This window comes from Salvelinus sp. IW2-2015, linkage group LG8, assembly GCF_002910315.2.
Source record: "Salvelinus sp. IW2-2015 linkage group LG8, ASM291031v2, whole genome shotgun sequence".
Lineage (NCBI taxonomy): Eukaryota > Metazoa > Chordata > Actinopteri > Salmoniformes > Salmonidae > Salvelinus > Salvelinus sp. IW2-2015.
In genome coordinates, this window is record NC_036848.1 from 4,268,981 (window position 1) to 4,286,660 (window position 17,680).

Below are 17,680 nucleotides of genomic sequence, written 5' to 3' on the forward strand. Positions count from 1 at the left end.
ATTTATTACATAGGCCCAAGCCTACTCTTCCAGAAGATTATGCAGTAAGGCCATGGCTGCCCTTCTATCGTCAACAATATGTAACAAACGTTTGAAGTTGACATGTTGCACACATTACATAGATCAAGTGTCTGGAGGGGTGACCCGTCATAACAATTGATCAACACCGTAAATTCATATAAGTAGAAAATTGGGCTGTTGGACTGTATGAAGTCTCCAGGATATAACTCACAATCGCTGCAGCCATTGGTCAATTGTCTGCTTTTCAAACGGGCACATTAAATACTTTTTATTGGATCCTTCTGCTGTCGGTCAGCCTGAAAGCACCAAAAGGGGCGGGAAATTTGGTACTGGTGGAGCGTTCTCGGCTGTTCCAGTAGCAGATTGATTAACAAAATTGGTCATCGACTATAGCGGCTAGCGACACTTTTTCAGAGTATTGTGAAGGGAAATGCTCGATATATGGCTGAGGGAGAACTATACAAGTTATGTAGGTTGATGAACCTCTGAACATGGTAATGTAACTTTCAAACTAGCATAGCTTCATCATCACATCACCATTTGATTTAGCTAACGACGTTACTGTTAACTAACGTTAGCCAGTTGGTTTGATATCCTATTATCTTCGAGCTAACTCACGTTAAATAGCTTTTGCCGTTCTATATACAAGCTGATAACGAGACGTCGTTATACAAACTACAGTCATTTTGGATTGTATCGTTTCAATTGTCGACATGGATTCATTTGGCTAACGTTAACCTGTCTTTCTAAACAGTTGGCTACATATCACTTGCTTGCTCCTCGAGACTAGCTAACGTTAACTGGGAACCACTATTTTCACGCACTTTGATATCGAAATAGTTTCCCCCCGTAACAGGTTGAGAATTACTGTAACAGATGAGACTGAGATTACGGCTAGGGAAACGGTTATCTAGCGAAAATGCTCTCCTTACCTGCTACGAAAATCACTTTGTATCGAAGTGCGGTGAGGAGGGTTTCCCAAACTCTGTCGGTGGGGGGAAACCATGTTTGGGAAACCATGCCCTGGCTAACGTTAACTCACTAGCTAGTTTAATTAGCAAGTACCGTAGTTAGCAAGCAACTTGGCATTGTCTGTAGATAGCTAGGCTAACTAGCACAGGCCAGGGTTCTGTGTGAGCTCTGATTAGCTTGCTAGCTAGCAGCAACAAGTACTAGAAGTTGCCTTAGCCAAAGATAACCGGAAAAATATTCACGAGTGTCACTTGCTGGAACTTAAACCAATAGAAAATTGCACGAGCCTAAACAAACATGAAACTTGTTGCTGGTTAACTCCACAGGTGGGCTATGTTTGCTCTATTCATGTCGGTGTTTTTCAGATCCATCAATCAGCATTGGTGTAGTTGCCTACATAGAACGTTGCTTTGCATCACCATGTAGCTTCGCATGGGTGGCCTGGAACGTCGCAGGCGTTTCTGAAGACATCTTGAATCAGCTAAAAGAGGACACCAGGATGAGCAATCAAGAGAAGATGGAATTGGACCTCGAAATCCCATCTTCACTAGTTCAGAGTGACGGACAACTGAGACGTTCCAACAGTGCCCCAATGATAAATGGCCTAAGGTTTTTAGAAAATTTCATCTTACTTGTATCACTCTGCACGTCACATACCTTCAGACTTGCGATCTAGTCATCATTCAACTACCTTCTCTGCTGTGAGGCGTGTGGACAATTCAGTCATGCAACAGAAAACCAGCAGAGTTACCAAGGCCACCAGTCTCTCGATCAGGCTGAGTTGGTAGTATAATACTCTGACACTCGGCGCATTGTAGTCAATGTATATGTCCCAAATGGCATCTTATTTCCTATATAGTGCTCAACTTTTGACCAGAGCCCTATGGCACCCTATTCCTTACATTGCACTACTTTGGTCAAAAGTAGTGCACTATATAGGGTGCCATTTAGGACACCAACATGGTGGTGTTAATGTGTCTGTCCTTTTCTAGTGAACATTCCCAGGTGTTCCAGAGTGAGATTCTATGCAGCAGGAGAAACAGCACCACTGTTGTCAACCGCCCTAATATAGTATGGAAATGAAGAGTATAATCAKAATAATCTGCTTGTACTCTTACTAAGTAATATCTTATAGACTGGGTGATTCATTGAAGTCCATCTCGCAGGTCCCTTCATCACCCATTCGTGTCCCCAGCACTAGGCTTCATCAGCTCAAACAGGTAAGTACGACTGCATTGCATGCTCATTAGCCCAAGCTATTATTTTAGCTGCTCTGCATGTCAGCCCCTTATCCATAGGGAGTGTCTGTGACTGCAAAACAACACTTAAAATGTATTAATTTTCCTCGCTGTCAAAATGTGCAAAAAGGTCTTCTATCCATTTTTGCAATTTGATGCTTTTAATGACTGTTAGCAAGCTGGACAGAGTGAAGAGACTAAATACATTTCTATAGTTTAGATTTGGTTTGTCATTTCAATGTCTAAGTGGCACCCTATTCCCTACATAGTGCACTATTTCAGAACTCATGGTCTCGGCAGTCTGATTTTGTAATATTCTCCAACAACTGTTGACTGGACTTGTCTGTCAGCCTGTTTGAGCCGTAGGTAAGACACCATAATATCACTCACCAACCTCCTGTCTATGCTTCTTACAGGAGGAAGGTGTGGATTTGATGAATAGAGAGACTGCCCATGAACGGTAAGACTCATGCATTGAGGCTAGTTAGTTGGTGATGGAATTCAGTTGATTGGCCTTCAAGACATTAAGCTATTTATGTACCACTCTGTAATATGATATTGTATACTTTGTCAATAACTGTGGTTGATTGTCATTGGCTCAACCCTTTCAGGAAAAAAGTTTGGATGCATTTCTTGTCTACCATAGGGAGGTTCAAGCAGCCATGCAGATGAGCCAGTCCTGGGAGGAGAGTCTGAGCCTGGTGAGAAATGATGACGCTCCCATGGTAACAAGGAGATTTCCTCTTCCACGAATAGGCATATGCACTCCACCATTTGAGGCTCTCACCACTTCAGCGTTCATGTATTTAGGCAGAGCACTAGCATGTAAGATAAATTTGGCTTCATCCCAAATGGCATCCTATTGCCTAAGTAGTGAACTACTTTTGACCAGAACCCTATGGGCCCTGGTCAACTAAAGTAGTGCACAAAATTAAGAATAGTACTGTTTGTGCATTTGGTTTGATGGGCTACCTCCCCACTGTTGCCCTGGGCCAGTGAGAGCTCCTCTCCTTGTAGGGGGTGTGACCAATAACATGCTTCAGCCAATGTTCTCTGAAGAACAGAATCAGTTGGTAGTATAATACTCTTCCAACCACCGTATAGTATAATGAATTGTTACATTTACCCAGATTACAATCTTCCTTGTGCAACCCCCCCCCCCCCCCCACACACACACACAGAGCGACAATGACTTGAGAAATCTGCATCGTCGTCTCCAAAGCGGATCGACTTTATGCCCGTGTCCCCCTGCCCCATCCCCTACTAGAGGGATAGGGAAAAAGGTATGTGCATCCACTGCAACTCTAGTACTGATGCCTGGCAGATGGAACCAGAAATGTATCTCTGGCAGAGTCCTGGCTAATCATAATATTTTCCTCTCCAATGAGCAGCAGTGCTTCTCCCCTTCATTGCAAATCCTGGTGAGCAGCCACGCCTATCCCCCAGCCGTATACCTAGCCCAACGCGACGCTTCAGGTGAGTGCTCTGAACTAGGGCTAGCTCTTATCACTGACAACTGCCATTCAAGAGTCATACACCACATTGTCATTATACTATTCATCAGTTTGATTAGTGAGTCACTGCTATAAATGTTGTCTCGTTGGCGGTCTTCTCTTGTCTCTAGCCGGCGGAGCCAAAGCCCCATTCACTGCATCAGCCCAGCATCCTGGGGCCCATCAAACGTAAAGGTGGGTCAACCCGTATGATGCTTTCACACGGTCAAAAAGCATTGTTAATGCCACATCCATACATGGAGTGTACAAAACATTAAGGACACCTGCTCCTTTTCTAGCTTTAATATTGTGGCTTCGATCAATGGAATTGCGCCCAACTCAGTATCAGGTAGGGTTTCTTAATGTTTTGTATACTTGGTATGTCTCATGCAGGCATACAGTGCATTCGGAGAGTATTCCCCTTTTCCACCTATTGTGGTGTACCAGCCTTCTAAAAATGTATTAAGATATTTTTTTCTTCAATCTACGCACAATACCCCATAATGACAAACTGAAAACAAGTTTAGATTATTTTTTTTGCAAATGTATTAAAAAAATAGATTCAGACCCTTTGCTATGAGACTCAAAATTGAGCTCCGGTGCATCCTGTTTCATTGATTGTCCTTGTAGTGTTTCTACAACTTGATGGAGTCCAACTGTAGTAATTCTATTGATTGGACATGATTTGGAAAGGCACACACCTGTCTAAGGTCCCACAGTTGACGGTGCATGTCAATGCAAAAACCAAGCCATGAGGTCGAAGGAACTGTCCCTAGAGCTCCGAGAAGGATTGTGTCAAGGCACAGATCTGAGGAAGGGTACCAAAACAATTCCGTAGCGTTGAAGTTCCCCAAGAACAAATGGCCTCCATCATTCTTAAATGGAAGAAGTTTGGAACCACCGAGACTACCTAGAGCTCCCAAAAAAGGTTCTCTGGTCTGATCGAAACAAAGATTGAACTCTTTGGCCTGAATGCCAAGCGTCACGTCTGGAGGAAACCTTGCACCATTCCTATGGTGGTAGCAGCATCATGCTGTGGATGTTTTTCACCGGCAGGACTGGGAGACTAGTCAGGATCAAGGAAAGATGAACGGAGCAAAGTACAGAGATCCTTGACGAAAACATGCTCAGGACCTAAAGTTGGGCAACGGTTCATCTTCCAACAGCCAACACAACGCAGAAGTGGCTTTGGGACTGGTCTCTGAATGTCCTTGAGTGGTCCAGCCAGAGACCGGGCTTGAACCTGATCGAACATCTCTGGAGAGACCTGAAAATAGCTGTGTTGCGACGTTCCCCATCCAACCTGCCCGAGCTTGAGAGGATCTGCATAGAAGAATGGGAGAGTAAAAAATACAGACTTGCCAAGCTTAAGCGTCACACGAAAAGATGAGGCTGTAATTGCGGCCGAAGGCACTTCAACAAAGTACTGAGTAAAGGGTCTCGATACTTATGTGAATGTGATGCCATTTCTAAACCTGTTTTTGCGTTATCATTATGAGGTATTGTATGTAGATGGGGGGACAATTTAATCATTGTAGAATAAGGCTGTAACTTAACAAAATGTGGAAAAAGTCAAGGTCTGAATAGTTTTCCGAATGCACTGTACATGCATACATCAGCCCCTTTTAACTGTTGAAGTTTGAGCTTAAGGTGTGAGGGCATTTTGTGAGTTGGTTGTTATGTCCTATGGATGTTGGTTCTCTATTGATGACCTGTCTTTGTCTTCTGTAGGGGAGATGATGGAGACTGAGAGCCAGCCAAAGAGGCTCTTCCAGGGGACCACCACAATTCTGTCCTCTGATGACTCGTGCCCCAAGTCCAACTGCCAGACTTCACCTCCAGGTGAGTGTTCCTCAGACTTGATCAAAGCTACCCCTGCAAACACATTTTTACAACTGTTTAGCATTGGCTGCCAATGGTCTCTTGACAAGACTATTTGTTTCACAAGTTGAACAGCTTCAGTTCCCCTCTCTGCCATTAGGCTAGACTTTGCACCTCCATATGATGAACATTATCACAATATGACCCATTGTCATTGAATATCTAACAGTTTGCTTGATGAAATGGGTTATTTTCCTCTCGCCAGTCTCTCTCCGCCGGATGTGCTGGACGGCAGCCTCAGCAGTGTGGGTTTCCACTGGCTCGCCATCTAAGATGGAGGGCATCTCTGAGTCTCCTTCCTCCAGTAACTCTCCCTCAACCCCTCCAGGACCACTCCCCAAAATGAACAAGGGAACATGAGACTCTAAACAAGAGTGAAGGCACGAAAGCCACCTCAACTGTACGACACCCCCCCCCCCCAAATCACTTTGCTTTAGTAATGTGGGAATCCCTTCCCAGCTGTTTGCTTTTGCTAGGGGAGGAGAGTCTAGGTATTTGCATTGAAAGGAAACCAAAGCCCTGGAGGTGAGCTGTGGACACCCATGCTGTAGTAGATCAAGTGCGATGCTATGAGAACAGTAGTTAGATATGGATCCTTTACATGGTGCTGCTTAGCCCCACAGTGACCAGAACAGCCAAGTTGTCAACCCTGCATCACATCACTGTCAGCTTCCAGCCCCATCCCCTACTTCCTTTTCCAGCTTCACACTGGAGGGACTGGGCACTGGATGGAGAAAGTCGCTCACTAAGTCAGTTTTCCTGTTTTCTTTATAGAAAACTAATTCTCCAGGTGTTTTTGGTGTGCACAAAACTGTCCGCAGGTCTTGTATGAATGAAAGGATATAACTTGTTGTTCCAATTTGTAAGTATGTATATAATTTTTCATGTCAATGTGTCATTAGTTTTATGTTTTGTGATTGCTGAGTGATGACTGCGGGCACAGGGCTTCAACAGTGAACTAACAATTCTCGAGGGGATTGGAAATGTTCTTACTACTTGTCATTTATCCTGAAAGAACAGTTTTTAGTTTATAGTCACCAAGATGTGGGGTATCATTCTGGTTAATTTTCTAAATTTGGACTTAATCTGGCCCCCTCTGGTATTAGGTAACTACAGTTGCCAGTGGTTTGGGTCATGTCTACCCATCCCTGCAGATTTTACTCTGAAGGGAAGTAAGCGGGGGGGGGGGGGGGGGGGCACACAGTCTGGATTTGAACACTACAGACTCGGGTCTCTGAATCCTACTGCCTGGATATATCTGTAGACCTGCAGGATGTGCAACAAAATGGTTTTTACTTCTGAAGCTTTTAGGGAAATAATTTGTTTTCTTGTTTGAAGCCACTTTGTAAATGTAACTGACTTTTTTTTTAGGCTACATTGTTGCATTTTATATTGAACATTAGAATAGCTCACCCTATTCTCAATACTCTGCAATTAAATCAATAGATTGGTTTAGGATGAGCACACTGAGGTAGAGGACAGAACATGGTGGCATTTCAAAAGGGATTCAGTGAGTGAGCTTATGTCGGTCTACTGTGGTCAACATTTGTCCTAAAAGCTTTGTGCAGAGTGTGTCACTGGATTGGTTGGTTATGAATAACATTTGCAATGAACATTCATAAGCAATACCAAAGAGTTATCAGGGGAACTGTGAAGGCAAACTTCAGTTATACACTGATTCACAAATTCATTTTAAGGCCGCTGTAAAACATTTGGGTTCAGTAATTTCAGTTCAACTCTTAAATTTGATATTTTCCCCTCGTTCAGGGTATGGTGTCTTTACAAAGGGAGTGGGAGACTTCATGTACAAAAGTGATTATACATTTTCATTGATATATGTAAATGAAACAGCGTTATGAATACTGAGTGTCTTTAAAGAAACTGCAAGCTGGTCGATCAGGTATGCTTGCACTGCTGTCAATGTAATTGGTGTTTTWAAAAAATATATTTTTGATTATATCCTGTTCATTTTTCAATTTGTCTGAATGTCTAGGGCATGAGATCGGCAAAGTAAATTAAGTGTATATGGGCAGGTGGGAGACTTGTTAGACTGCTTGCCAAAGTTTTCCCCCCTGAGCCTTTTAATTTGAACACGAGGGTAAATAAATTGTCTATTTCCATTCAATGACTTCTGGTTGTTGGCAATGTTTAAATGTTTTGCTCATCTCTTTGGCCTCTTCATAATTGACAAGTTTTTTTCAGAACAATGGAGTTTTTTTCAATTTAACCTATTTACTGGAGTCCTGCTGAGACAAGTCTATTTTGCAGATGAGCCCTGTGTACACAAAGCAACGCAATCAAAGAAAAACATTCAGTAAAAAGGCTTTTTGGTTTAAGTTGAGCAAAAAAAATCAGATAAATGTGTAAGCAAGGTTTGAAATMATTGTTTTAGTCAAACAACTGTTTGGGGTTCTTGCGGTCAATCTGCAATTTGTTCAAGAAAAAAATTGGCCCGCGGCTGAATCAAGTTGATGCTCCCTGCTCTAGCAGCACCGATTCATCAAATTTCAGAGTAAGGTGCAAAAAAAGCGTATTTGAGTTAATGACGTATGGTGGAAGTCTATGCAGGAGGGAGTTGTTGCTGCCCATTTCTTCATAATGTGTTTGGCCTTGTAGCCATGTCCCAAGCTTCCAGTCACTTGTGGACCCCTCATCACTGGCTCACAAGTGCGTGAACTGATCAGACTTGTATAAAGAGATCGCCTTACTATCTTGTGCTGATTCAAYAWWTTTTATTAGGCATTTGATGGAACAACATTGACATTGTACAGCAAGTAAACATGTCTTTCATCGGAAGAGGACATTTCCTTTGGTCACATTTGAAATCTTTTTGTTTTGTATATTGCGTCTGGAAAAGTAACACTTCCGTTCAGATAAGTATCCACACGTGCATGTAACTGCATTTAGTCAGATTCAGTCAATACTAGCTACAAAAGAGTACATTGTTTTATTCTAAGCAGACAATATTAAGATGTGGTTACAGGTGAAGACCATAAAAGCTTTTTAATGACAAAGCTGCAATATGTAACTTTTTAGGTGACCTAACCAAATTCACATTGAAATGTGAGTTATAGCTGTCACTCACTGAAAGTCTGAAGCGGTAGATCTGTTCTATGTGCACTATTTCTATGCTTCCCGGTAAGTTTGTCTTAATTTAGGTTTTATACACCAGCTTCAAACAGCTGAAAATATATTTCACAGCTGTTTCAATGGAACAATGATTCTCTACACTAAACATGGCTTGTTTTGTCACAAACAAATTAGGCAAACGATTTGAATTTCAGCAACCAGGAAATGGCAGAGCGATTTCTACATATTGCACCTTTATGTACATGAAATCACAACTTCAAATTGCCCTAATGTGTAACAGCAAATCGCCAACTTAACAACTTTACCATTATCTGTTACTTAATGGCCATGGAACTCGACACAGGATATGAAGTCAAACACAATTTAATGACCCCCATGTTTTTATACAAACGCTTCCTCCCACGGCTGCAGACCCACACAATGCCCTCCATCCACAATGTTATTTCTGTGCCCGCTGCATCAGTCAGTATTATGTTTTTATTTCAAAACAATTAAATGTATGTTTTTGGGACAGAGGAAGGGGGAATTGACCGGATACCCCCTCCCCCTCAACACTACCCTTTCAAGCATGTAGTTGCCTTGGGTGAGTGAATGTTCTCTTCTCTTTTGTATCCTCTTCTCCTCGTTCTCTCTTTCCAGCCCCCATAGCACTTCATGTACGCAGGATAACCATTGTAAGAAGACCTGTAACATAGATAAACAATCAATTCTCAGCAGGATTATGCTCCAGCAGTATCGTGCAGACAGAATGGATAGAACAAGAGTAATCAAAGCAAACCCCATAGTTTAGTGTACTGCTTTTGACCAGGGCTTATAGGCCTCTGGTCAAAAGTAGTGCACTATATAGGGAATAGGGTGCCATTTGGGACGTAGAAGACAACGTGTGTGTGTGCTGAGTGACTCCCATGAAGTATTATCAATTCATATCCATTGAAATTGGTGATAGAATGAAACATAGCGAGCATGCAATTGTTCATCAAGGGTTTGCTCACCTAGAACGTAAGCAGCTACAAGTTTCTTGGTAACACTTAAGTGGAGGTAGACAGGCACGGTGGATTCTTGCTCCCCCAGTGTGGGCAGCATGAGGGCAGCCATACACACCAACCCCAACAYCACCGTCAGCAGGCTTGGGCCCCCAGACTGAGAGCGGCTCTCTGTACAACACACACACCCACACACCATAACAATCCACTGCTCTCACTTGATCACTCCTGTCTTGTATTGGTGTCTGGCACCACCAAGTGTCAGGACAATATAATGACATGCAGTGCCTCCATTTCAGTTAGTTCACCTAAACAACAAATGTAGCCTGCATAATGTTGGCTAATATATTTTTGGTCTCAGGGTACATAACACACTTAATAGGTATTGATAGCTAAGTTTGGGCGAGATATCCCTTTTCAGCAGCGAGTCATACTCCTACCTGTCTGGAAGGTGGTCTGCTCAAAGAAGACGCTGTCTGCTAGCTGTTCCCTCATCTGTCGCTCTTCCTCCTGGGGCCGGGGGCCGGGGGGTTCCTGGGCAGCCGAGGGCCTCAGAGTGGCCGTCACTTCCTTCCGGCCCAGGGCCTTCCTCTGGCTCTGCTCAGACACCTGCAGCCGGAACTTATCAGACACCCCATAGTGACATGCCCGCACATCTTTGTGTCGAATCACTCTGAGAACAGACAGACACACAGAGGAAAATACAAAGGAACGATAAGAATATTTGACTGGAATGACTGCATTTTCTAAGCAGAAGCTTGCTTCCAATTAAATAATTCTCTATTATTGCTTGCTATTTCATAAGTTGCACTCAGGCTTGCAGGGGCACATCATGTCCTTCATTAATATGCCTTAAAGGAGGGTAACTGATAGTCCTAGTTATGACATGTAATAGTAAGCTTATTACTCACATGTCAACACAGCACTGTGGTTTGACGGCTCCGGTGGCATCCACCACGGTATACTTGTTGGGCGCTGTGCATAGCACTGACCGAGAAAATTAAATGTGAATGAGTAGTGTATACTCTACAGTATCAATGTGGTTCTCTTGAATCCTTAATTGATGGCTAAAATGGTTCTTATATCAATACCTTGTTATCTTGAAACCCAATGTTTTATTTACCTTTGAACTTGAGGGCGAACTCATAGGGGTTGTAGAGGGTGAGAACCTGCTTGTGGGAGGTCTGCTCGTCCGCGTAGAAGACAAGCTCTGTGGGGAACACGAACACGGGAAGGCTTCCTTCCACTAGCTCAGGCTGTCCACTCTGCTGCTGCATTGGCTCCAGCTGAGCTCACTCCCCAGTCCCTTTCTCTCGTCCTATGTGTCTGGCAGGGCCCTCTCTCTGGAAGCTCTGCAGGTGTGTCTGGCAGGGCCCTCTCTGGAAGCTCTGCAGATGTGTCTGGCAGGGCCCTCTCTCTGGAAAGCTCTGCAGATGTGTTCTGGCAGGGCCCTCTCTCTGGAAGCTCTCTGCAGATGTGTCTGGCAGGCCCTCTCTCTGGAAGCTCTGCAGATGTGTCTGGCAGGGCCCTCTCCTGGAAGCTCTGCAGGTTTGTAACCTCCCCTCACGTGCAGATGGCCCTTCCCACTCACCCTCAGCTCCTTAGCAGCATAACGTAGTGCTGCACCCTGGTAAACAACAACAGTCTCAGTGGTGAGACTTCATTCCAACCAAGTACACCACAGATTAATTACTAATTGTGTATAGTTATAAAGTAGCAGTCAAAAGTTTGGACACCACCTACTCATTCTAGGGTTTTTCTTTATTTTTTACTATTTTCTACATTGTAGAATAATAGTGAAGACGTCAAAACTATGAAATAACAAATATGAAATCATGTAGTAACCAAAAAAAAACAATACAAATATATTTTATATTTGAGACTCTTCAAAGTAGCCACCCTTTGCCTTGACAGCTTTGCACACTCTTGGCATTCTATCAACCAGCTTCAGGTGGAAATGCTTTCCAACAGTCTTGAAGGAGTTCCCACATATGCTGAGCACTTGTTGGCTGCTTTTCCTTCACTCTGCGGTCCAACTCATCCCAAACCATCTCAACTGGGTTGAGGTCGGGTGATTGTGGAGGCCAGGTCATCTGATGCACCACTCCATCACTCTCCTTCTTGGTCAAATAGCCCTTACACAGCCTGGAGGTGTGTTGGGTCATTGTCCTGTTGAAAAACAAAATGATAGTTCCACTAAGCGCAAACCAGATGGGATGGCATATAGCTGCAGAATGCTGTGGTAGCCATCCTGGTTAAGTATGCCTTGAATTCTAAATAAATCAGACAGTGTCACCAGCAAAGGACAGATTTCCACCGGTATAATGTCCATTGCTCGTGTTTCTTGGCCCAAGCAAGTCTCTTCTTCTTATTGGCGTCCTTTAGTAGTGGTTTCTTTGCAGCATTCGACCATAAAGGCCTGATTCACTCAGTCTCCTCTGAATAGTTGATGTTGAGATGTGCCTGTTACTTGAACACTGTGAAGTATTTATTTGGGCTGCAATCTGAGGTGCAGMTAACTCTAATGAACTTATCCTCTGCAGCAGAGGTAATTCTGAGTCTTCCTTTCCTGTGGCGGACCTCATGAGAGCCAGTTTCATCATAGCGCTTGATGGTTTTTGCGACTGCACTTGAAACTTTCAAAGTTCTTGAAATATTCCGCATTGACTGACCTTCATGTCTTAAAGTAATGATGGACTGTTGTTTCTCTTTGCTTATTTGAGATGTTCTTGCCATAATATGGACTTAGTATTTTACCAAATAGGGCTATCTTCTGTATACCACCCCTACCACCCCTATTATTTCGCCACTATGGCCTATTTATTGCCTTACCTCCCTAATCTTACTACATTTGCACACACTGTATATAGACATTTCTATTGTGTTATTGACTGTACTTTTGTTTATCCCATGTGTAACTCTGTGTTGTTTGTGTCACACTGCTTTGCTTTATCTTGGCCAGGTTGCAGTTGTAAATGAGAACTTGTTCTCAACTGGCCTACTTGGTTAAATAAAGGTGAAATAAAAAAATTTAATAAAAAAATACACTTATCACAACACAACTGATTGACTCAAATGTATTAAGAAGGAAAGAAATTCCACAAATTAACTTTTAACAAGGCACACCTGTTAATTGAAATACATTCCAGGTGACTACCTCATGAAGCTGGTTGAAGGAATGCCAAGAAGGAAGGAATCAAGGCAAAGGGTGGCTACTTTGAAGAACCTCAAATATAAAATATTTTTTGATTTGTTTAACACTTTTTTGGTTACTACATGATTCCACATGTGTTATTTCATYGTTGTGATGTCTTCACTATTATTCAACAATTTAGAAATTAGTAAAAATAAAGAAAAACCCTGGAATAAGTAGGTGTGTGCAAACTTTTGACTGGTACTGTATATGATTATGGAAAATATTTATAATCCATATTTCATCCCTTCATTAACTTTTCATGTAATATGATAAGGGAGACTGTATTAATTTAGAGTTGGAGGTTATTCCATTGTACCAATGCCAGGACCTGTGTACAATACAATGGGAAAACAGGTTAACTAGCTATGTTATTGAAAGAGAGAATCCATATGGACCTACTGCAGATTTTAAGCTACTGTATCACCCCCAACACCCACCCCCATCAATAGGCTATTATTAAGATACTATTTACATACAGTCTGACTAATATTTACAGATTCTTGCCATTTCAAATCAAATGAAAATACGTTTGTGACCACACCACAAATGCTTTAAAGTCTGCCTCAACATGGCTAATCACGTGAACATGTTTTGTTTACTTGGAGAATTTCAGAACTGGACGAAACACATTCCTGTGTGAAATTGTTTCGCAATAGTTTTGTGAACTTTGAATAACGCACCAGAGGACAATATATCGACGAAGTGATTAATTAAATTATTAACACTGAAAACTTTACTGTAGRTAGGCACTTTTTGTTCCAAAATATGTTAGCTGAATAGCAACATTTTAAACAGTAATCTTAGCTAGTTCACTAGTTGCTTTACAAATCCAAAGGTAACGTTACATACGACATTATACGATCTAGCTAAATAGCCGAGACTAAATATATTGCACTCTAGTCAATCCATGCTAGTGACGTGTTGCTGATTAATGCCAAATTATGTTTGGCTTGCTAACTAGCTACACGGATTTCATAACAATAACAAGATAGTTAGCTATCAACATAACAAAGTAGTTAGGTAGCTAGTTGAGTGATTGGGGGAGGTGAACGCTTTCCAACTTGACTGTACACCAGATGTTTATATAGCTAATGTTACGTACACCATGATCTGCCAAATAACGTCGTTAGCCATCAAAACAAAGACGCATTAACGTTAGCTAGCAAGCGAACCACACTGGCAACCGTAGCTATTTTGGTGACAGGCTAGCTGACACAAGCAATGTCATTCCAAAAATGGCATCTGTATCTGAATAATTCATAGGAACTGTTGCAAATAGTAGTGTTTTACCTTATTGTCGTCAATTTGTGGGGGTATTGTTTTGCAGAGCCCACCCTGTTTTCTGTCGTTCTTTTCTTTGTCAATACTGCAGGTCACGCTGTGAATTCTGGGATATCGGAGGGAGAAGGAATTCCGCCAGAGTAGATTAATTACGTCATCAGTGTTCCTACCATGACATTATAATATGGAGTATGGACACACTGTATTTACCTGCTGTTAAAGCCACATTAAATAAAATGTGTCAACTGGGCAAGACTTGATTCCTTGTCAAGCACTATTTTTCTTGATTGAGTTAGTTCATTGCATTATTTTGTTGCATGCTGTCATGTGGCTGGACCACATGGTCTACTTAGAGCCTCAGAGCAGGCCTAGATTCAGTTAACTCTTGACAAAGTCTGAAAGCTTACTCAGTACTGGTGCAATTATAATACTAATACTACTAATAATGGTATCTTAAAGTCACATATTATTTGCTTTAATAACAACCTTTATATATATATATATTGGTTATTACACTCTAGACCACTTGTGTAGTGCACAAATGATTCTGAACAGGTGACAGGTCCATGCACCTGTCAATGTGCCTGCATTGATATGTAAACGTTTTATAGGCCAGGGTTGAAAACATTCAACATTTGTGTTGAACAATATAGAGAGTCAACAAATGTCAACATTTTTATTAATTGAGACTTATTGAAACATCAGGCTTGCAAAATGCATACACTGTTCATAAACTCTGTAGCCCATAAAGTGATGTTTGTGTGTTGTGTCATCAGTGATTATTATGCAAGATTGCTCACTTCCTGTAACCGATAAAAGGATCTACCGTAAATCTGCATGTAAATGTACTGGCAGCTATCACAGCAGTTTATTTTACTGCCTGCTACGTTTAGGTTAAGGACAGCAAGTCGACAACCCTCCCTCTCCGTCATATTCAGCCAAGTACACGAGTCTCTAGTTAAGACAGCCACAAAGTCAAAATTGGCAACGACAAAATAAGCTTATTAGCAGTGTGGTAAGGTTAGATAAATCGAATTGTAAGAAGATAAATGGTAGAAATGGGCGGGGTTTAGCCATAATTAGGACTTTGTGGCTGTGTTAACTAGTGACGACCCAAACAGGCAGAGGGGCGGTCGCTGCATATGTCCCTGACCCAAAAAACTAAAAGGTTTTGGTAAACAGTGTGCTCCTACTGTCTTTAAAACGTGTTCTACAGAAATTACACAACGATTCCCAAGTAGCAGAAACATAAGATAAGGAGCCATGATGAGGCAGCAGCAGAACATTCACCTTCGTGCAAGCACGCATTCGCACTGGAGATTTTGCATTTTGCAATATGGCGCTTCGAGGTGCTGCTTGCACAGAGATTAACATGGAGGGGAAGGTGAGGGAAGGCACGATTATTATCAAAATCGTACGGTGATGCGACTCTCTCGCACCCTCCCCCACCAAGACAGTAAAACGGGAACGAGGGATGGGGGGTCGTCGTCCTTTATGTTCAACTATCCCATACCACTAATTCATACTCGAAAATTATGAGGTCATATTGCTTTTTGAGTATATGTTGTATGTATGTGAAGTCATTACAACGTTATACTATGCAGAATAGAATGGCCATATCATCAATATTTGTATTAATGTATCTTCTTGCAAAAGTACATGGATCCCCTCTCTGAATGATCCTCTGTTTAGCAGAACAGAAGCGAGAAATCATCTCGACCTTATTATTACATATTTATGCACGACAGGGAGTGGCCACTGTGGTCAGGCTCAACCAATACGATCGCAGCGGTGAAAGGAAGGCGTTTCACTCTGTTCGGAAGATAACTTCTCTAACAGCGCTAACCCAGCAGTGCTTAGGAAAGACAGATAGAGTCAGGCAGCGGCAAGGGGTGGCTGTACGACCCTCTTTTGGGGGGGTCTGATTATTACAAAAAAATATACACACATATATGCATGCCCCGGCCGCAAGATAGGTCATATGACGATAATAGTTATTTTAGAAAGCATATAGCTATATATCTATACATTTAAGATGCCTATTTTACTTTTCCTGATAGACACGTCCGCTTCTATGAATCAGCGCACTTATTTGGGTACGACGTATCTGGACATTGCTAAAGGCGCGGTTGAGATCTTTATGAAGGTAAAGAATAATTTTACCCCAATTTTTTTCAGCTTACTATTTGCCTTGATAGTGTTGAGGGTCCCTTTGACATATTCAGTCGAAATTAACATGTATTGTTTCGTTTTCTTTAACAGCTGCGTGCCCGAGACCCGGCTAGTAGAGGCGACAGGTACATGCTAGTTACATTCGATGATCCACCATACGGAGTTAAGGTAAATAAATACTGTTCAATTGTTTTATATGTGATTAAGGCGCGGATATTTTGCTGACAGTGAGACTGTACTGTCCCTCTGGTTTGTAGCTGCGGGTTGGGCGGCCTCCCGGTGGCGAAAACGGCAAATTTTTGTAAAAAATACCCGCAGACCGGTGCAGCGCTGCCTCTGAACATGGCGGACATTTTGCTTTTGTGTTGGGAGAGCTCTCGGGCGCTGAGATGGAGGCGGAGAGATATATTATCTATCGTGACGTCTCTATTTATGTGGGCTAACTCATCCTGGATTGGTCAACTGGCCTGCACCTCTTCACGAGTCCTCCTGTTGCATTCGTTCTGTGGCTGAACTCTATGCACTCGCATTGGCCAATGTGGACTGGGCGACTCAAACTTATTTGATTTGATAAAACCCCCTTTATCATAGAACATGATAATTTCACACGACACTCAATATTTTCATCTAAATCTGAGTTTATACCGTAAGGTGCCCATTCTGTAGTTTACACTATCATAATTTCATAATGATCAAATGCCCTTGTAAAGTGTCAACATCATAACCTCCCCCAGTCTCTATACACACCATCATCATTAAAATGGTTAATGTGAAGGTTAAAGGTTAGGATAGGGAGGTCTCAAGGATCAGGATAGAGATGACCATTTCCCAATGCCCCCACCCTCGGCCTTGCACTCGTAGTATAAACAGGGTCCCTTTTCTTGCTATAAACAGGGCCTTCTCAAATGGAATAAAACATGCTAACCCATGCCAATAATTAAGCAACAAGCAGAGGCAGCAGGATGTAATGTTTACCAAATCGAATTTTCTCAAATCAAATTTCATGTAATAATGTGGCATAGGCACATAAGCGCATAAGACTTCTGCCTTATGGGTAGTTATCGACTGTTCTTTCTGCCACCACCATGCAAGCAGTACCGGTGCACCAAGTCTGGTAACCAACAGTACCCTGAACAGCTTCTACCCCCATAAGACTGCTAAATAGTTTGTAAAAATAATTGACCAATAGCTACCCAGACTATCTGCATTGACTCTTTTTGCTCTAACTCTTTTTGACTCATCACATATGCTGCTGTTACTACTGTTTGTTATCTATCTTGTTGCCTTGTTACTATATCCCTACCTATATGTACATATCTACCTCAATTACCTCGTACCCCTGCACATTGACTT

The 17,680-nt window shown here is 42.2% G+C and overlaps 2 protein-coding genes, 1 long non-coding RNA gene and 1 pseudogene across 3 annotated transcripts in view; 3 read left to right on the plus strand and 1 right to left on the minus strand.

The window, feature by feature from the left end:
• Window positions 1–376: 376 nt before the first annotated feature.
• Window positions 377–6,036, plus strand: LOC111967276 (P2R1A-PPP2R2A-interacting phosphatase regulator 1-like; annotated as a pseudogene).
• A 3,006-nt stretch (window positions 6,037–9,042) lies between these two features.
• mospd1 (motile sperm domain containing 1) lies at window positions 9,043–11,171 on the minus strand. Its single transcript, XM_023992173.2, has 5 exons — window positions 10,802–11,171; window positions 10,590–10,665; window positions 10,119–10,351; window positions 9,688–9,849; window positions 9,043–9,379 (listed from the first exon to the last, which is right to left on the minus strand). Exons 1-5 carry the CDS (start codon window positions 10,953–10,955, stop codon window positions 9,348–9,350), a joined length of 657 nt encoding a protein of 218 aa, XP_023847941.1. The 5' UTR covers window positions 10,956–11,171; the 3' UTR covers window positions 9,043–9,347.
• Window positions 10,999–11,225, plus strand: LOC139028120 (uncharacterized). The gene is made up of 3 exons (XR_011480285.1): window positions 10,999–11,036; window positions 11,073–11,086; window positions 11,166–11,225. It is a non-coding gene; the product is annotated as an uncharacterized lncRNA (long non-coding RNA).
• A 4,781-nt stretch (window positions 11,226–16,006) lies between these two features.
• ints6l (integrator complex subunit 6 like) overlaps window positions 16,007–17,680 on the plus strand; it is a 29,039-nt gene continuing 27,365 nt past the window's right edge. The window contains 2 exon segments of the mRNA XM_023992175.3: window positions 16,007–16,301; window positions 16,418–16,495. Of these exon segments, the coding sequence (XP_023847943.1) occupies window positions 16,191–16,301; window positions 16,418–16,495 (189 nt within the window). The 5' untranslated portion in view covers window positions 16,007–16,190.